We start from the raw sequence: 21,908 nt of genomic DNA on the forward strand, positions 1-21,908 counted from the left end.
TGACAGAAAATTGTTGCCGTATTTACCTTAGTAACGATAACATGTGCGTATGTATTTGTATCTGAGTAACAGAGCTTAAAAAAAGCTTTTATTCATCATATTAAATTGTATGTATCTTCTATGTGTTACGGCGTGGCGCGAATTTTTTCACTTTTAAATTTGCATACAAGGCGGGTAAAGAGTGATTTCCCTCCAACTTTATATTCCTGTTTTTAGACTCCAAAATGAGAGGTTTAGTATTTTATTGGGTGGATGATTTTGCCCCAAAGAGTGCACTTTCAATTTCGAATAAATGTTTCTTACGCTACAGAAGATTTCGGAGCAAATAACTTTATTTTATTTAAGTGTTTTCTAATTTGGAATGGTTTGAGAAGTGTATGAAGAACAATTTAATTGCCATTTGTTTTAAATTAACGAATAAATTGTATGTATTGAATAAATATATAATTTTTCCATCTAACAAGCATGAACTGTATCTCCAAATAGAATGTTATTAAAACAATTTAAAAAGTACATTTTATGTCTGCTTTGTATGCATGCTAGCATGTTAGAATGCATTATTAGTACAGTGAGTAAATAAAGAGCAACAACTCTTAGGAATGTTGTAACTTTAATAAATATATTCTGAGCATTATTTAAATTAGCAGCCAGTTTAAAAAAAAAAGAAGACACAATTCATTTATAGGAACAGTTCCTTTTAGAGCATGTATTAAAATAATATACATAGTAAACACATTCAGTTGATGGCACGATTGTTGCATGCCATATTAAGTCCTCCCCCCCGCACCGCGTCCTCCTCGCCCTCCTCTCCTTGGCCGACCTCTGACCGCTTTATTGTCCTGTCGCGGCGACCTTTTGTGGCGCTCCACTTTGATCCAGCCGCCGTCACTGCTGACTTTGGCCCCCTCGTTTTCCTCGCTGGGGATTTCCGTCACTGACATTATACCGGGTATTACGCACGGGCGGATCTGCGCCGTGGCACTGTAACTGTGGGACCGCGGCCTCGCTGGCTGTCGAGGGCTTTTGTTGCTTTTATTGACGCTTTGGATTGCTCTCAAACTGCCCCTCCCTTGGCCGGCGCCGCTGGCAAAAAAGCCCGGCCGTCTGTACTCGAGCACGACGCCCGCGCTGAGGGGCCGCTCTCTTTCCGACATGCTCTCTGAGGTCGTGCTGCTCGGGCTGCTGCCCTTTGACCCCAAATAGAGCGGCGACAGTTTGGCCGACAGGCCGGCGGTGGGCGAGGAGCCGGGCGAGGAGCTGCGCGAGTCGTTCCAGGTTCTGACGGGGGCGCGGACGGGCGAGCGGCGCGCAGCCGCCGCGTAAGACGACGCTTGGCTTTCGTGCACCGACAGGAACTGAGGAAGAGTGCGGGCTCCTGAGCTGGTGAGGGCGGGGAGGGCGGCGGTGGGCTGCTGCGTTTTCTGCCGGACGATCTGACGTAGCCGCACGCTGTGCATCCAAGCTTCGTCGACGTCTAAAACACATGACACCTATTTTATTGTAAAAGAGATAAAAAGACGGACACTTTTTGTTTAACATATTTACCAGAGTTAGTCCTGGGGCTCAAGTCAAAGTGAACAGGTGTCGGTTCGATGATGAGCTCCACTGTTTTGATGGCATCCGGTCCACCAGTGTGACACCACGTCAAGGGGCAGCTGTGCCGAGTTGACTTTGGTAACCTGACGGTACTCTAGATTGACATGTTAACAAAGGACACTTGAGACATATTTACACAAAACTAAACTACAAAACTACAGGTCACTTTGCTACGGTGGGATTTAGAACAGTAGACATTTCCAGGTTTGGCTTGGAATCACACACATATGCTCAAAACAGTTGGGTTAAAAGCTAATTGACCAAACTTTTTGGAGTTTTTGCACAAAACAACCCAAGGAATTGGGTTCTTTTGTACAAAAGTACGATTTATTGGGTTCCTTTATTAAGTTGTACAAAAAAAGGGGTCAAATTGACCCAAGTAGCCGTTAGTCCCTTTTTTTTTATCCAAATTGTTTTTACAGTGCAGGATTGACTGAGTCCTTTTTTGCTGTATGAACAATTCAAAATTTGTCCCTGGTTTTCAAGAATATTTGTGGTCTGGCGTTCACAAATTCACATATTTGCTTATTTATTCTTTTTTCTTTTTTTTTTTAAGTTCTAAAAGCAGTTGGATGAAAAATAACCCAATATTGACTCCAAAAAAACTTGTGTTATTCATTTTACCCCAAAAGTTGAGTCAAAAATGAATAACCCACAAAACAACTCAAAAAATATAACTGTGTCGTTTTGTTTTTTGTACAGAGCCCAACATTAAATGGAATTATTTTATAGATTATTAATTTGATCCATGGTTCTAAGTTAAATAAATATCTCAAAAAGTTGGATCAGTCCCTTATTGGGTTATTTTAAAAAAAAAATAATAAAATAAAAAATCAATTATTTGCTGTTTTTAAGTATTGCTTTTGCACATTTTTAATACATCTTGGTGTCAAGGAACTATGTTGAAGTGATTTAAGGAGTTTCACATAAATAGTGACTAAACTAAGCTCCTCACCAAGATGCCACAAGATGGCGTTGAAAACTGATTGGATCAATTGCTTTGGCATCGACAACGAAAACCCAATGAATTAGGTTGCAGAACTGAATCGTGTGTGATTGCTTCGTGAAAACGACAAGTGATTGACAGGTGTCCATCATTCACCTTATAGCTGACCGTGTAGTCCACTTTCTGGTTGGGCTGTATCCCGACGATCCATTTGTCCATCACAAACGGCGGCTGCGTTATAAGGGGAATTTGTTCGTGAGTGTGATACAAACAAGAAGCACATGGAATGAAGTGGGCACGCTTTGTAACTTTATCCTAAAACACAAAACCTTCGTCATCCGCATGGGCTCCACATCCTGTCGATTGGGGCTGAAGATGACATCCTTGATGTACGTTAAGGCCACATCATCTCCGTCAAGTTCCAGGAACATTTTCCACTTGCAGTCCTGAACAGGGAAATAATTCATTCTAAGGCAGGGCAGGCAGGAATAGCATGAAATTAAAAAAAAAAAAAAATGAGCAAGCCATTTTTCTCTGATGACTTCTTTATGTGAAGCAACAGCACAACCTAGAGGAAATCTGTCGCAGTGCTTTGGAATTAAATGGACCTAAGTAAAATGGGAAAGCTTTCCAAGGCAGTCATGGAGGATTAGCAAAATAAGGTGATTTTGAAATGCCACAAAAAAAAAAAAAAAAAAGAGATTTTCCATTGAACTTTACCTTCATTATTATGCAACCAATGCACAGTGCTGTATACTACAAACAGCAAAGAGCTTGCTGACGGGGTGGACATTTTTGGTGAAGGTTAGCACATGATGGACAACATAATACAACTAAGCTAGCAAGATAACATATATATCCATCCATCCCTTTTCTGAACCGCTTGCTCCTCATTAGGGTCACGGATAGGCTGCTGGAGCCTATCCCAGCTGGCTATGGTTGCCAGCCACTCGCAGGGCAAAAGCGATTTATATCAATTGATATACGACAAGAGTGGACATGTTGAGAAATGAAAATTACAAAACACAAGTGTAAATATTGACTGTTTCAGCTAAGCCTCACATTCACCCAATCACACAGCAATTCCATACACCAATGGGAGGAGCCTGCTAGGAGCAAATTAGACACGGACACTAGGGTTGAGGATCAAACTCACAACCTTCGGGTTGTGAGATGACCACTCTATCACTGAGCCACGGTGTTCCCCAGGGATCAATTTTAGGCCCGTAACATTTTCGTTAATTTCGTGCATTACTTCCTAATGACGGAGTGAATTGCGCATGTAAAATATTCTCAAAATGACTTGTTTTTTCTTCCTCACTTCACACCCTCACTGGGGGTCCAAATGTAAACAATGGCGCAGCCCCTCCCCCCGCCCGCTACATGCTGACGAAGCAGTAATGATTGCGCCGCTCCCCAAACGGCCGCCTCGGAGCCACAGGTCACCGCTTAACCACACGGGGTTCAGGGTGCGGGCCAATCCATTGTGCGCTGATCACAGGGAAGGACATCAGAGGAGCGGTGCTGCTGACACACTCGTCTGAGGAGCCTTCTCCCATGGGGGGGCGAGTAGGGGGGGTCTTAAATCCGGCTGGCTCGGAAACACACCAGCGGCCTCGACGCTGGCCCCGGGACGGTCGCGCCGGGGGGCTCCGGCGTCGCCGCGAGTCTAATCGCTCCGGCAGAAACAATGTGGCGTAATGACGCCTTGGACCCGAGTGCATATAATGACAACTCATACATAATTCAGCACCTTTCACTTGGCTGCACGGTGATATCCTCATTAGCAGGGAACCCTCAGTGGCTGTCAGATGGTGGCCGCTCAATCGCAAAGGCCCTCATTTTGTCTTTGAGAAGTGCAGCTGCTTCCATGACATCGCCAGCAAAGAGGGGCGAAGAGGAGGGGAAAAATGCAGTGTGGGTTTGTTTTATTTTGTGCACACACACACAGAAAAAAAAAAAAAAAACTTCCAGTTTGTAAAAACAAGGCTGACACGGAACCTGACACCAGGCAGGGGAAAATAATTAGCTCTCATTTTCTCAGCCTCCTGTTTCCTTCTCCCCGCTGTGTTTTCGACCCACTAAACCACCACATGTCAGAAGAAATGGGAGGCAATTAGCAGGCTCGTTTCAGCCCTGCCGAACACACTGAAAGAGGACTATTTATGATGGGACAATGAACAGCTGAAAGATTAAATAACGTTTTCCTTTTAAAAAGAAAACGACTTCTGGCTAAATGGGCTATTTTTGATTAAATTCGAACGGCAAGTGAAGAGCCAACCCTTTTTTTTATTTTTTTTCACGCTCACAAAGGCCTGCGAGTGAGTGGTGCTGGATGTGCTACATGGAGGATGACATGTTTATTTGTCTGCTTTTATACCTGTATAGTGATGCCTGTAATGGTCGCCGTAACAGCTATCATTAGGCAGTCTTGCCGCCGCATATCAATGTTGTCATAAAACAGTCGTCATTGATTGGACACCTTCTTTGTGGACGCTTCAACTCACTGCCCACTTTATTAGGTACACATGCATCTATAATACGTGCAATTCGCTCCGTGCTCTTGACCATGATGTGCACGCACTCATGACTAACAATAAGTTGCTCTAGCCGATTATTATCTTTTTTAAAAGCCGCTGTTTTTTGTAGATTTTCTTGACACGTTAATACATTACAAGCAGGGTTTCCCCCACTGCTCTATCGGCTTGGCGGGCCGCCAGGCTTTTCTTTCCCAATTTTTTTCTGGGACTAAATTTGTTTCCAGTCTGTCCATGACCGCCAGGCTTAGCTAATTTTCTGGGGCGAAAGCCTGTTGCAGCACAAGATAAAAACAATGACATTCAAACAGTCACACCTCAATTGGAAATCAGTAAAATATAGAAATAAATAAAAGTTTGAAAAAGGTCAACAATTAAGATGAGATAAAGTATTATATAACAGTCAAATGTTCTGCCTCTAATTCAGGTCTTTATTGCAGGAAGCGTTAATGGATTAAAAAAGAAAGTTAGTTCTTTCTTTTTTTTAAAATAACTGGTCTATTGGTTACCAGAAATTTATTCTATACAACTGTGTATTAGGGCCTCGTAGAAATATGTATATATATATATATATATATATATATATATATTTTTTTTTTTATTTTTTTTGCCAGCACGACACAGCCATGCGACGAGGAAAAAAAAAGTGGCAAAATTGTTGCAACTTTTTTTTCCTCAGAATATTGACTTGACAGAATACATTTCTACTTGGCCCTAATACGCCGTCGTAATTCTGCCATATATCAGAATTACAATCTGCGATAAATCTAATGCAGCCATGCTTACGGCCTATATGAAGGTAAGGTACTTTTTTTTTTTTTTTTTTTTTTTTTTTTTTAAGGTGTCGGCATAGCTCGCTAGTAGCTAACTACCTGCGCATCGCAACTGAAACAGTCAAAAAATAAAATAAAAATAATTGACAGTAAATAGTAAACATAATTAAAAACAAATATCTGAATTCACTTTACAGGAACTTAAATGCAGTCAAGTAAGAAACTTACAGATTTTCCTGTTCCTGGCTTCCAGTGGTAGCCAAAGACCAGTTCCAGATTCACACTCTTGCTGCTTTCCACATTATTTTCAAGCTCCTCCTGAAAAAAAAAAAAAAATAGTGAGACTCAAAGGACACAATATTAGGAACACAGTCATGAGAATGACGTAATTACTTAGAAAAAATATGAACAATATTTTCCCTGTTCTCTTTCCTGATTGACAGATTTTTATTACGTCTGCTTATACCATCCATCCAACAATTTTTATAACAACACAACCTGTACAGCGTCACGGGGAGCTGTCCAGGTGTAGTTTGCAAAACCTTCCCAACAAAAACTCCTTATAGTTTCCAATAACCCTCACATGATGATGCAACAAACAGGCTAACGAGAAAAACAAAAACAAAAAAAAAAACAAAAAACTTGACCCATTCTACCTTGAGCAGAGGCGGAAAGTGGACCAACCCGAGGTAATCATTGGTCAGCTTCTCAATTTCACTCTGCCAAAGAGGAAACATGACATAAATCACGACAGCAAGCGTTTCCATTGCATCATGGGAACATCCCTTGCCTTCAGGTGCATGACGTGACCTTTGGACTTGATGCCCATGTCCCGCATGTCGTTCTCCGACAGCAATAAAAGCCGTTTTCCCGTAATGTGATTGTCTCGAAATAGGTCAGCATACAGTTGCATCCCGCACGCGCCACTCTCTAAAAGATCAAATGACGACGTCATCGTCCTCGCAATACATTTTTGCAAATCATCAGAAGAAATATAATACAAACCTTCACCAAATATTTGCTGCATCCAGAAATACTGCGTAGCAAAACGGTCACATGTTAGCTGTAAATAACAATCAAGCACGTTTGTTGTGTAGTCACGACACTGACCACATGCTCCTCCGTCCACGTGTAGATGTCGAGCGTCGGCAGCAGCTGCAAAACACAAACAAGTTAAAACAACACGATGACAAATACAAATGGAAAACAGACACATTTTCAATCAAGCATTTTTTTTTTTGCATCGGGCCTCTAATGGTCTTTATCAGACTGCAATGTCCATCTGACGCCGACAGCTATTTGAATGACAAATCATTTATTGCTCAATAAATGTAATCAGGCAGAAAGTTGACGGGCAAAATAAAGACTCCGTCATTGTGATGGGTAGAATGGCGCGTAATGACAGAAACGCTGCCGCGGAAAATTGGAGGAAAGATGACTAAGTGAGGGAGTCGTCTCTTTTCAGCGTCTCCTTCAGATTAAGAGCTGAATGCGGTGGGCCTCGATAAACACTGGCTGGCTGCTGCCATACATTTGGTCTCATAAAGACACGCCGGCGCTTCTCGCCTCCTCCATGCTGCGCTTTGGAAGCAATCTTATTTTGAACAGCACTTTTCAAACAAATGGACTGCTCGTCTTTCTTCAAACTTGTCACTTGCCGTTGTGTGGAATTTGCACCATTTTTTTTTGCTTCCATGTGGACTAAACACATGCTGGGTAATGAGACCCATGATGGCTTTTTAGAATGCAAGATGTTCCCTATATGGTATTTATATATCTTCTCTGTGTCCAATCTGAAACAAGTTCTAAGTGGATGCATAATCACGTGCGGTTATCATGTCGACAACTTAGAATTCAACTCCAATGTTATGTGAACAAAACTGTAAAGTATGATTTAAGATGAGATTTTCTTTGTTTTTGTTTTTTTTGTCCCATTACAGAAAGGATCCAGTGATGGCATGGAACAGTGATTCTCAAAGTGTGCTGGTACGCAGGCTCCCTCTAGTGGCAGGTAAATGGATCACTGAATTCAATCTTCAAACTGCATTACAATACAGTATAGTGACTTAAACTTTTTTTTTTTTTTTTACCAGTAGAGTATATATTTCTGTAATGTTCGATAGTATTTAACTTTTAAGTAGAATTAATTTGCATAGAATAATTTTGAACTATTTGTTAAAAATATATAGGTACAGTTTTTAACTTTTGAGAGCAATACATTTAATGAATCATTAAGTAGTTTTTTTCCCCCTATATTCAAACTGCATAATGTTACAGTGACTTAGAATGACTAAATATTAAATTAGAAATGCAAACATTAAGACAACTAATCGATTATCAAATTAATTGATAATTTGATAATCGATAAATTGCTTAGACCCGTTTTTTTTTTATTTAACATTTTACAAATGCTCGGAATTTCAGGTTCTCAACAGTAAATAATATTGCCCAATTTATGTAGTCCTCCATGTACGTGGACAAATTATATTTGTGTTGACTCAAAATAAAACATTTGCTTTTACTTTGGGAAACAAAGATCAACATTTTCATTTATTTTCAGACACGACCGAGGCCCAACCACTAATTCATTAATAATTGATTTTTGTTTATGCATTTTATGGACTGTCAATTTGAAATAATGTTCTGTTTTTAACAAAAGGATGAAAATGTGAACATTTATTTATTTTTTTTAAACCAATTTATCGATAATAGACATTATCGACAGATTAATTGATTATTATCTTTATAGTTGCAGCCCTAATGTACTTTTTCAGAATCATTTTTGATGAAAACTTTGAACAACACTGTTATATAAAAAAAAAAATAATAATTAAGTGGTACTTAGTGTGAAATATTTGAGGGTGATTATAGAATGTTTAGGATATCTCACATGATGGCAAAACAATACAGAAATCTGTAAATAGTTTTTTTGTGGAATATTATATTAAAAGACAAATGAGAACAAGGGGGGTCAAAGTGTTTCCACAATTTGAAGCTGCCAGACTCCAATGTGAACAATGACTTAACTATAACAGAACAATGTGTACATATAAGTGTTTTTTTTGTGTCAAATCTGCAGAATTATTAAAACATCCAATTATTTTTGCCCTTATTATTAAGTACTTCACACAAGGGCCCGAGGACATCTCAGTAAGTGAGAGATTGCCGCAACAACTGCACTCCAGCACATTCAGAACAAATTGGCCAATCTTAATGTCAGCAAAATGTCACTTCATCATAAAAGATTGGCCTTCCACTTGTGGCTTCTTTCCTCACAGCATGCCACATCACGCATACTGTAAATGACTTCCATAATGTCCATAGGGTGAAGACTCCATGGAGAATTTATTTCTCTGTCAAATGGCTCTTTTTCTGAATGACAGACTAAATACATGAAGAAAAAAAAAGTAGTGCTTTTATGGTGCGTAATTATAGCTAATGGTTTACAAGTCATTAATCTAGAAACAAGTTGTTCCACAACATCAATTCTGCATTAGTTGAAATTCCAGTTGACTGACAGCACCGTGTAGGAGATCTATTTGGCTTATCACTCGGGTAAGAGCAGGGACAATCTAAATACAGTAAGAAAATGGTTACTTTGAAACTAGTATCTTAAAGCAAAAATACATTTGTACATAAACGTATTGCATTTACTTGTAAAAAAAAAATTTACGGATTTTCAGACTCATTTTTGGGGATTTTTTTTTTTTTTTAATTGAAAATATATATTTTTTTAGTGTTTTTTTTTCTATTTTTTTCTATCATTAAAATAATAGAATATATTTTTGTGTGTTTTTCAGAATACATTTTTTTCACATTTTTGTCTATAATTAAAATAATTGATTTTTTATTTTTTTAGTGTTTTTCGGAATACATTTTTTTCTATTTTTGTCTGTCATTAAAAAAAATATTCAGAGGAACAGAATAAATAAAATATTCGGAAAAACAGGGAAAAAAAATCTACTCGGAAAAAATTCAATAATACAGGAAATTAAATCAAAAAACTAAAAAAGAAAAAAAGAAAAAAAAAAAGAAAAAAGAAAAAAAAACATCAAATGCAATACATATATATTCCATACATTTGAAACTGATTTTTAAATAACAGCTTCTAAATCATGTTACCGTCTATTGCCTGCCATGGCAAATTGGCAACCCCGGATCAGTGGTTTATATTGTTGGTGGTCCAGCCTTTTTGTGGTGCTCACGAGTGTATGGGCAGTGCTTGAACATATTTGTGACACATGAAACGAAGACCATTGTATGTATATACAGTCAAATTTCTGGCATAGATAGCCAATATGATCTTGTATTGACCAAAGTGCTCCAACACTATTATTACTTACACTTGTGTGTTTCTAGGAACAATATGATTTTTAAAAAGATATATTTTAAGTTGAATTGAGATCCAAATTGGACTTGTTTGGCCTTTGCGTATCTACACGGCATTTAGTATTATTCTAAGGCAGGGGTGGCAAACTGCGGGCCTCGAGGGCCGGAGTCCTGCAGGTTTTGCAGATTTCCCTACTCGAAGTGCAGCTGATTCCAATTAACAGGCTCGTTATCAGGTTTCTGCAGAGCTTGCTGATGAGCTGATCATGAATCAGCTGTGTTGAAGAAGGGAAATATCCAAAACCAGCAGGACTGCGGCCCTCGAGGACCGGATCTCGCCACCCCTGTTCTAAGGCATTGCCTTCTTCCACATACTGGAGGGAAAAAAAATGTGTATTTCAATCAATGGCAGAGAGGGGGCGCCGCTGAGGCCACTTGACACCAAGGTTGTGGCAAGGTGAAGAAGTGCTCAGGAGTAACTCACGGGGCTGTTGGACTGTTGGATGAGTTTGCGTTCCCACATCTTCAGACGGCGCTCCCGCTCCTTCAGTTCCTGCTCTTTGCTACTCAGGTCCCTCTCCAGCTTTTTCAGCCTGTCGAGTGTGGCTTCAATCTCGCCCCTAAAACACCAAACACACACACACAAAAAAAAAAAAAAGTCTCAACAATACTATGTGTATGTGATACATATTATACTTGATGTTTCTAGTTGGTTGGTTGGTTGGTTTGGTAGTTAACAGGATTACAGAAAAAAAATCAACTGGAGGATTAGTGAACACACTTTTTTTCTGAGAGTAAACTCAAAAACAATATTCTAGAAACTTCATACAAGCACAAACAGCTCTCGGCCCACCTGGAGCCTGCCAAGATTGTACCGGTCGCACACGACCTGTGCGCTATTTGGGGCCCGCCTCACCTGCGCGGACGCGCCGGCGCCAGCGCGACTTTGTGAAGAAGAAGGAGCCGCGCTGCGCCATCCCTGCCGAGGGGCTGAGGCAGAATAAAGTAGCAGCTGAGACTCAGGCTGTGCTGAACATCAACTGAAACTCCAGCTGCTCACACAGCCCAATTAAACACTTCTACTTGAAAAAGATGGTGATTATTTTTAGGGCCTTATGGGTAAAGAGAGGAAATATATCCAGATGGAGGATTCGTTGGAGGTTTTTATGCCTTTCTGTCACCATCAGTCAAGTCATTAAAGATCTATATGAACCATCTCCACTTCTTTTTTTGTATTTCCCGACCCCCGTCAGCCACATTTCCATGTCATTCTTTGCCATTTCCTTTAGGCTGAGTGCATATTGACTTCTCAATACATTGAGTTGGCTCATTCCGTTACCTCCATTCAGACTTGTTGTGGAGGAAAGAGTTGCACTGTTGGGGAAGTTGGCTGTCGTTCGCCATGGCCTCTAAAGTAGACAGGATCTGCTTGAACGTTGGCCTCCCCTGAATCGAGGGACAAGTTGACATGTTGCGGCTCAGAGTGCCAGTTGAAGTAGTTGCAGCACTCACTTTTGGATCCGTCATCCAGCAGTCCCTCATGAGTTCTGCGAAGCTGGCAGGACAGCCGCTGGGGACAGTCAACCTCTGAAGCACAAAAACGCAGACAGTAGATGACCTCCCATTGGCCGGCAATTATTACACCTCAGGGTTTGAACAAAAATGCCATGTGGTGTAGTTTAATGTGGAGATTAACTCTTTTACTGCCACGTTATCCAAAAAACAAGCCACAACGCCAGCCGATTTCGAGCATTTTAACTCATCTTTCATTTTATTGTTTGTTTAGTGACGTGCTATGAATTCGGTTTAATGTGCCAAAGGCTTTGATCATTTACGATATCCTTGAAACCATTCGATTTCAACAGATTCCGTCATGTTTCATTGTAATTCCATACACCAGCAACCCATTGGAAATAGATACAATGCTGCCGTCTGCAGGCCATAGTTGGAAGGTGTTTTTGATTCCACAACGCATTGACCAGGCAGCGCTGGACTTAAGACATTGCACTGCCCATTGATAAAAAAAAATAAAAAATAAAAAACACGTAGTTGATGTCATTTAACGTTTATGGTGGCATACATCGTGATTTTACTAAACGTTATTCAACGTTTTTGGCGGTCAAAGAGTTGCAGTTTGAAGCTTTATTATGACCATAAGGTCACTTAATAGCTTGAATTATTTATTTATTTATTTATTTATTGTATTATGTATTTATTTATTGTTTTTTTATTTATCTATTTTTTTTACAATTTTGTACAACAAACAGTATTGAAAATACTAAGTGACATAATAAAATAGAATGCAAAGAATTCAATTATTTTCGCCACATTTTTTTGCTTCAGTTTATTGGATATTGTGCTGCTCCTTCAAATATTATTCTGATGGGTGATAAAATACCTCCTCCTTTTCCACCACAAGCCAAGCCACTTGTAAGCCTTCCAGGCCTTTGAATGGTACCTCACGTGTCAGCATTTCCCAAAGCACCTGGAACAAAAAGTCATTTTTAAATTGTGTATTTTAATGGAAATTAGGATAATGGTTAATTATGGTAATAAATGTTATGCATTCTATACAATAATCATGTACAATTGCAAAGTAACTATTGTTAGTTGAAAACTTGAAATAGATTATTTAAAATTAACATGCATTTTTAGAACTGCACATAAATTTGTATATTGTCGCTGCTATGTGAAAAACACCTATGTCCATTTTTTGCTTCCATTTTTTTTTTTTTTTTTATTTAAATGTTTTGGGATGTCTGCATTCAGTTTCATCCCCAAAACTTAAAAATGTTAAAAAAAATAAATCAAAAATGGACATAATCAAGTCATATGTGTTGTTCACATAGCAGCGACGATATACTGTATTATTATATTGCATATATTTTCCATCCATCAATGTTTGACATCAAACTAAACATTTACATGCCTTGAGATATGAGTTCAACTCATTCCGTGACCAAAACCCATCTCAAAACATCTTTCGCCATTGACACGAATGGAAATGCTGTTAATCTGTCCCATATTCCCCCAACAAAAAACAAAAAAAACAAAACAAAGAAAAACACAAAAAAAACACACACAAAAATTTTTCTCAAGCAAATCGTCACTTATCAGGAGACTCCAAAAACAGCATGTTTGTTCAACCATTGGCATTGCATGATCAAAGATAGCAAGCCATTTTCAACACTAACGAGAGGGCAATAATTTGTAAAAATGACATCCCCACGTGTGGACTGACCAACAGTACAGATTTTTGAGAAAATATTAAATTTGCCAGTGATATGTCTGTGACTATTGTTATATGTTTACATGTGTTTGTGTTCAGATATGCAACAAAAACACCTTATAGATGCTAATTGTTATCTCGTGTGGCTAAACAATTTGAACCTTTTTTACTGGCATGGTTAACTGGTAAAAAAAAAAAAAAAAAAAAAAAAAAGATTTTATAACATACTATAGTTTCACTCTCTGTGTGAAAATGGAGTCTTATGCAACCAACTGCTCCATCCTCAGCCATCACTCAAAAGCTGACTCATGATCATGTGACTTCCTAAACTGTGGTCATCGCCAGGGGCGTCACACCCAGGATGAGGTGTGGCTGCAACCCAACTTTAGAAAGACTTCAAATCTGCCAACTTTCTTCGAGCCTTCGGGATCCTAAAATTGTTACGATACAGCCTAGCGCACACGCATACGATTTCTTGACAGCTTCATCCCTGGCTGTTGCAACTCACCACAGCGTAGGAGAAGGTGTCACAGGTCTCGGACACTGGCAGGCTCTGGATGACCTCAGGTGCCATCCATGGAAAGGTGCCCACCAAAGACATGTGCGTCGTGTGGGTCAGAAACTTGGAGGCCCCAAAGTCACAAATCTGAAAAGAAAAACAAAAACAAAATCACAACTGAAATAGCTTTAATTTGACTATGTATTAGATGTAAAAGAATTGCTCAGATTTTTTTCCCGGCTAACTATATATTAAGCGACATTTAGTTTACACATAATGTAGTTAGTCAATGCCTGCTTGTTATACATGTCAGTTGAAACTTCACCTACCTTGAGGACTTTATCTGCCGTTATAACAACTGAAAGACAAATCATACTTTCTCTGTGATTAAAAATGACAAAGCATCCATGAAAAATTCATACATTAACAATATGCACTCACCAGGTGCAACATTTGGCACACCTGCAGAAATCTGGTGAAACTGGGAATTATCATTATGGAAGTCAGAACTTTTGGACTGGATCGAATTGGATTGTGCAGGTGTACCTAATGTTTTGGCTGCTGTGTAAACTAGTTGAGACATAGAAAATAGTTTAGTTACCATTCCTTGACTTCAGATCTCTGTGGATCACCTTTACAGGGGCTTCTGAGTGCAAATAATGAATTCCTGAAGTGGAAATAAAGGGAAGAGTGAATTATTAGCCATAATTATAGTGAAATTATTTTTTTGTTATAGTTGAAATGACTTAGCCTGATGTTACAAAGACAAACTCTGTGGTATGACTACCACTTGAGGAACACAGGCTCCCTCAAGTGGTAAGAAAGAATCCCTGGATTAAATTAACTCATTCAGTGCCATTGACGACTATACACGTCAAAGATCAATTTTTAACTGGGCTGGCAGTGAATGAGTTAAAATAAAATTTACATTTTAAATGCAAAATAACATAACAAATATTAGAATAATATCTATAGCTGCTAGGCATACAACCTGTTTAAACTTTATATATGTATATATATATATATAATAACATAACAAATATTAGAATAATATCTATAGCTGCTAGGCATACAACCTGTTTAAACTTTATATATGTATATATATATATATATATATATATATATATATATATATATATATATATATATACACACACATATATATGTTTTGCAGGTTAAATTATTATTTTTTTAATATTGTGCTCCTGAGTTAATGTTGGTAATCAGTTTGAATGCATTATTATTTATTGATTTTATGTAATTTTATTTTTCCATATCATATGGTTTGACATGGTCAGTCAAAAAATGTTTATAGTTTAATTAAGGATTAAATTTTATTTTTGAATTTCAGATGCACTTTAAATCTTTTCTGTTACAGTTAATAAAGCTATTCTTTGTTGTAAGGTATGGACCTTTACAAAATGTTCTTTCTTTTTTTATTCTCTTATATGTTAATACGGATACAGTGTTATGCAGAGGTGCGCTTATAACAATTTTATAGACAAATGGTACTATTTATAGTCGCGCGGGGGTGTGGGGCGCGAGATGTTTTCTTCTTACTAGGGGGGGCAAGACAGAAAATAATTGAGAAGCACTGCACTACTCTAAGGTGCTTTCAAACAAAAATTGGCCGAACTAGTGCAAGCTGACTTAATGGATAACTTGACTTATCTCACCTCTGGCGATCTCTGTAGCCCATGTCATAATGTGGCCCATGTCCATTTCTTCACTCTCATCGCACGAGAGGTAGTCATACAGTGATCCGCCACTGGCATATTCTATCCAGGAAACAGGAAAGCACAGAAATAAACACTCTTGGGCAGGTCCAAGAAGCACAATCAAATTAATACAGTAGTATTGTTCATATGATGTTTTGTTGCTTTTCTACCTATACAAAGGGTATTTAAAATATGTTACGTGTAGCTCGGATATTTTGGATATGACTTAGACCTAATATGTATAATGTGATTCATGATTAATACATAATACACATATTAAAACAGGTCTTGCTTTGGTATATAGAAAAGTTGTTGGAGCAGTATTCTTCTTCTTTGACTAACTAGTGCTGCTAATTTAGTGTACATGTTATTCAGAATGTTTAATACATGAATTAGCAGACGTCACAGAGACCAAACACCAACAACGAGCGACAACAAGTCAATGCCTGTCTGCGACTGCACTTTGCACTTGAATATATTGCGTCCACATTCCACAGATAATATGACTGGGATGCGCGCAGATGAGCTGCTCATGCATTTTAGTGGCATTCAATAACTTCTTGACTCATTTTCTCATCTCTGGCATCACACTTAAAAGCACCTTTGCCCCTATTAGTAGCGTAATAAACAGAGACCGTTGTATGCGTGTATGCTGAAGCGCGTGTACATATTAGCTGTTGGAGCACTGTGTCAACACAGGAAATTACAAAGAATAATCAATAAACACTTTACAGTTTCTGCTGGTAATATGATTCGCACTTGAATAAACAAACACCCACTAGGTACTTTAAAGCAAATCCATGTTGGTTCTCAAGATGGACACCACAGCAGCAGTTGGAAATGTTTCTTCACTTGCTGCTTACTGTTTATACTCTGCATTATTGTGTCTAACTAATGACACATTTCCCTCATATTTTTATTGACTATTTTTATTGTGGGAATGCTGAAAGCATCCCACATGTTATTCGGATTTTTATTCTCCTCACTTTTTTGGAGAGAAACAACTCCAACATTATACTTCCGATTTACAGTATTCAAATTTCAACTTGCTTCAAAAATTCATGCCTTCCGGGGTATATGTGGCCTGATTCCACATTACATACAGTGCTAAATATCAACTTTTCCCCCCATTCATTTTCAACGGGACTGACACTGAACTTTTTCTAAGTCACATTTTCCACTCCCACTTCCATACATACAACTGATCATCATTACGAGCTCTCTGATACTCTAAGTGTGTTTGTCCAGGAGGTCCCTGGTTTGAATCCCAGCTCCGACTATACATTGCAAATATGTCAATTGGCAACTGAAATGATTAAATGCACGTTGGCTTTCATTAGATGGCTATTTTTAAAATACATATGCCATATTAGCATTCAGCTTTTAGCATTCCCACGCAATTTCTCCAGAAATTGCACTTAGTCCAGTTGGCAAACGTATTTCACCTATCAGGTATCTGTAGTAACAAAACTTGACAGGTAAAAGTTTGCAGGACAAAAATATTTATGTCACATACCAGTGACGATTCCATAGTTGGGAGCCTCGACGACAGCGCCGTAAAACTGGATGATGTTCCGATGGCTCAGGACGCTGAGAATTTCAGCCTGGGTGGTTGACACACAAAGCACAAGTAGTATGCATTAAACAGGGAGAATTAATATAGTCAATCACTGGACGCCTTATTAAATACATCCATATTTTCTAACACTGGATCTAAACAAGAGGCATGTTTTAGACAAAATAGGTCAGAATGATTTAGTCAAATAATCTAATTGTGTGATTCTTTTCAAACTAGAGTCTGAAATGCATGCATGCTCTTGGAATGTGGAAGGAAGCCGAGTCCCTGGAGAAAACCCACTCATACATCAGGAGAACGCGCAAGCCTCTCCGAGATTCAAACCCAGAACTTGCGAGAGTGAGACGTCTTCCAACAAAATTTCAGCCCATTTAATCAAATAAAACCCAATTTAAAAAAATAATAATAATACATTATTGATACTCATGTTCACTTTTGATTGACACTGTATGAAATGTTAATTATTGTGGATAAATGATGGTGTCAGATTTAACAATACATACGGTATTATAGTGATATAGCATACTAGCAGCGTGAACAGAAACCTGACAAAAGCACTTAAGAGTAACTGTAGCAAAACACTGTCATTAAGCAAACAATTGCTTCCCCACTTAAAAGATGACACTTTTAATTTTACCAATGATGATCCCTGCAACACTGACTGAAGTTCAGTCTGTGATCTTGCACTGGAGTTTCATAAAAGATACTCATAATACACTGTCAGAGGCTGACAAATGAAGATGATTCCTTTTTTTTTTCATGTCTTTTAAGACAATGGGCTTGTGCTTGAATCAGGGGCAACCTTGTGTCGTAACTGTGGCAAATAGGATTTGCCAATAATGTTTCTTTTGCAACACCGTTCTCGTGGTGGTGGGGGAGTATAATGACCATGAATGATGTGTGTGCAAGTCACCACATCCCACTAAATGGGCTCGCAATTAAAATGATTACTATAGTGACAATTAAAAAGTACAAAAGCGTACATGAAAAGCCCCGGGCAATTATGACTCCCACCTCGTTCTCAATCTTGAGCAGCTTTTTCACCGCCACCTCTTTGTCTTGTGAGATCCATCTGGCCCGGTACACGCTTCCGAAGCTGCCGCCGCCACAGTTCTCGAAAAAGTGGATGTCATCGAACTTGATTTGCACAAAGGAGCCGCTATGAGACGACATCTCATTCTGACGCTTGGCGCTGACACCGCTTCTGGAAAAGCACAAGGACGAAAGGTGGAATTTCACATTGAGCTTTGTTTTGTCATGAAAATGCAATAATTGCTGCAGTACATATGAAAAAGAAATACAGTGTTATTTTGCATTTGCCAATTTTTTGAGAACCTATCCTCTCTCATTTGATGAAAAACTCACTCATTTACTGTTTAATGTGTATATGAAGAAGAAGACTCTGATTTTGGCAATTTCTCTTCTGATAATGGAGCTTTGGCAGATGGTGTGTTGGGTTTTGCCGACTTGGAAGCTGGTCGCACAAGCACACCTACGGACAATTCGGAGCGCCCAATTAACCTGCCAAGCATGTCTTTGGAATGTTGGAGGAGACTGGAGTGGCCGGAGAAGCCCCACGCAGGCACGGGGAGAACATGCAAACTCCACCCAGGAAGGGCGGAGCCTGGAATCGAACCCGAGTCCTCAGTACTTGGAGGCAAAGGTGCTAACCAGTCATCCACCATCTAATAGAAGAAAAAAAAAATCTGCCATCTTGTAGCATCTACAGGCCATTAGAAACTTGTTACCCCTGAAAAGCAGCTTAGCTGTAATAAATTTTAACTACTCACACTAAATGCTATTATTCTTATTTATTTATTTTTATTTTTTGCTGCTCCCACTTTGAGTGTGCCTGCAAGTATTGAACCACTTTGGACTGATATGTCACGTAACAGCACCAAAAGTTCCCAATCTCTTTGCTCGAGGGAAAAATGGCTCAAACACAAAAAATGAAGTAACAGCAGGAAAAAAAACAACTCCAGATAGATTGATGATTCTATCCTTTTTGTTTGTCGATAAAAGCACTAAGTAAAAAAAAAAATGAAGGAAATAATTCTATCATTAAAGCAAAGTATAGCTCTGTTATTGTTCCTTGCGTTCTCAATTTGCAGCTGAGCCATTCGGGCTTTTAAAAAGCTATTACCTTGTTCTTCATTGGGATTGCTGTCCACGAATGGATTTTCCTCAATTGTCGCAGAGGGGAGCCATTGCTGTGCGACCATTAACGCGTATTCATGCTACACTCAGCCCTCGCAGGAAGCTGCTCGGCGGGACGGCCCACTGCATTGTGTGCCCACTCAAGCGGGGTCACGGGGGACCGGTGACATTGCGCCACTCGTTCTCGACGCTTCTTACTGAACAGCAAACACAGCTGGAAGCGTGACAGCAATACTAAAGTCACAGAGGATGCTGGTTGATGTGTCCTCACATACAATCACAGGTGTGGTTGTAGGTTGCAGTGATGAACAACCAGCATGGCGTCATGGTGACAAGCGTTTTTAATTACTGGAAGGTTACCACATTTAGCCCATTCATGCAGTCTACTAACAGGAACTTGAGGAGAACTGGATTTGATAGTTTATGACTTTTGATTTCATCTGACTATTTGGATGGTAGAAGATGGTAGATGGTTGATATTTTCTTGGCAGTTAGCATGATTTGAATAAACCTTCATGACACCAATGGGAAAATTGTTTCAAAACGTCAGACAAAAGACTTTACTGTACTGCAGTTCTTCATATTCACCAATTTATTTACACCAAAAATCTCTCAAGCAACATTTCCAGAACCACGTACTCAAGAATCTCATCTGGCGAATGGTTTCACTCTATGGCATTGCTTCTCAAAATGTGGTACGGGTACTACTATAGTTCCGTGGTTGGTGAGTCACGTTTCAAGGGTTCAGCGGAAGCCAAGACAAACACACTGTGGCCAATTAAATCTTCCATCCAAAAAAAAGAGGCTTCAATATTGTGAAAGATTGAGCAACTATCTCCGCTCTCAAATTCTGTAGGCATGTTTGCTGAATGCATGAAAGCACACCCCACTGAAAAATAGATGCTCCTTCTTCTTGTATCTTATGTCTACACGTTCCTACATGAGCTGTGAAAATGTATCCGCTTAAAGTTTCCAGTGGCTGGGAACAGCTTTTGAACAGCAAACAAAACCGGGTATCGGTGATTTACGGGACTAAAAAGAGATAGCCATCAGCTAGATTGCGAGCTAACAGGTAATAACTGAGTAACAAAGTTGTTCCTGACAAATGCTGATATGAATGAAGGCACCCAAGCTCTTATACAGTCTACAGGTGGGGGCGAAAAGTCAGGAAAAATTAAATGCTGAAAAATAGTTTACTGCTATTGACAATTCCGAACATCCAGGCATTTCTGACATTTCAGCAATGCAAATGTTTCCTTTATATGGTGTGTAAACAATAAACTGCGTATTGTATTGCATTTTCCTGTAACTACTAGCATATAAACAAGAGATTGTTATCAAATGTCAAATGACATTTCACTATATTTTGAAATCAGAATAATCCTTACAAATCAAATTACAATGATCTTAAATCCAACGATTTTCAATGAGCAAAGAGCTTCCTTTCACAGAGTTAACCACCATTTTGACAAGTAATTGCTGAATTTACTTTACAGGGTGTTTCTGATAGTGCTACTTCTTGTTATTAATGTATTGATGTCAATTATATTACCTTGTATACTTACAATGTTTTGTTCTCATTTTACTTACCTTACTCTTTATCTTTACTGCATTACCGGTTACTGTTTAATGTACAGCACTTTGCATACAGCATTGCTTGTTTTAAAGTGCTTTATAAATAAAGTTGAGTTGATATACATTTACATTTAATCATCCATCCATTAATTATCTGAAATTCAATTGAGTAATTTCGACAGATAGATAGATAGATAGATAGATAGATAGATAGATAGATAGATAGATAGATAGACAGACAGACAGACAGACAGACAGACAGACAGACTCATAGTGAGGGACATTCCCTCATAAACGTGTAGGTAAGTGTAATGATGGTTGTGTAGTAGTAGCGGCAGCAGAAGTAGTAGTAGTAGTAACCGCAGACATCACTAATATGCAATTCTAGAGCCAAACGTAAAGAACGGGCTTTGATTGAGAGTTGAAAGTTTCAAATAACGTACATGAGGATGCCGAGTCACACAAAAACAAAGCAATACCGTACACAAACGTTCCCTCATCATACGTACCGCATACATCAACTTTTCGGAGGGCGTCAATCGGCTCGTCGTTGAAGTGGCACAAAGTGGAAGTGAAGAACCCAAAATGTTCCAGGAAATCGAGTGATACTTGCCCTTTTTTTTTATTTTCACGTGCTCAACCCACGGTGGTTGTACTGGTTACACAACTTCTCGACTTGACTTGAAGGACCGGCCTCTTTAGTCAACTATTTCTAATGACAACAGCGCTCCCTTTTGGTTAGAAACAAGAATGACGTGTTTCTACTTTTTCGCGACAGTTCAAGGCTTCCTCAGGTTTACGACAAGAGTTCCGCAATGGCGGCGACATAACGTGAATGTGCACGTAAATTAAAACAGGTCAATCATAACTGCAGTAATTATACGTATGGAAAACCACTGCTAGGCAATAATTATAAACCACTCAAATGGAAAACCAATTAAACAAAGGTATATTGCTGTATTTCCAGTATCAT

At 38.9% G+C, this 21,908-nt stretch overlaps 1 protein-coding gene across 6 annotated transcripts; it reads right to left on the reverse strand.

The window, feature by feature from the left end:
* Positions 1-593: 593 nt before the first annotated feature.
* Positions 594-21,646, reverse strand: map3k20a (mitogen-activated protein kinase kinase kinase 20a). Of its 6 annotated transcripts, none has more exons than XM_077536038.1 (20): positions 21,445-21,641; positions 18,218-18,407; positions 17,144-17,231; positions 15,586-15,687; positions 14,511-14,576; positions 14,239-14,267; positions 13,919-14,056; positions 12,580-12,666; positions 11,694-11,768; positions 11,521-11,627; positions 10,666-10,801; positions 6,963-7,007; positions 6,858-6,888; positions 6,643-6,782; positions 6,509-6,571; positions 6,081-6,170; positions 2,872-2,988; positions 2,699-2,773; positions 1,546-1,690; positions 594-1,474 (listed from the first exon to the last, which is right to left on the reverse strand). In XM_077536038.1, exons 1-20 carry the CDS (start codon positions 21,447-21,449, stop codon positions 768-770), a joined length of 2,436 nt encoding a protein of 811 aa, XP_077392164.1. In that variant the 5' UTR covers positions 21,450-21,641; the 3' UTR covers positions 594-767. The 6 variants fall into 6 exon arrangements, 5 of the variants coding, with proteins under 5 accessions (XP_077392164.1, XP_077392165.1, XP_077392168.1 ...); XM_077536039.1 differs by lacking the exon at positions 21,445-21,641 and adding an exon at positions 20,951-21,292; XM_077536041.1 differs by having other exon boundaries at positions 877-1,490; positions 21,445-21,642.
* Between the last annotated feature and the right edge of the window lie 262 nt (positions 21,647-21,908).

This window comes from Festucalex cinctus, chromosome 11, assembly GCF_051991245.1.
Source record: "Festucalex cinctus isolate MCC-2025b chromosome 11, RoL_Fcin_1.0, whole genome shotgun sequence".
Lineage (NCBI taxonomy): Eukaryota > Metazoa > Chordata > Actinopteri > Syngnathiformes > Syngnathidae > Festucalex > Festucalex cinctus.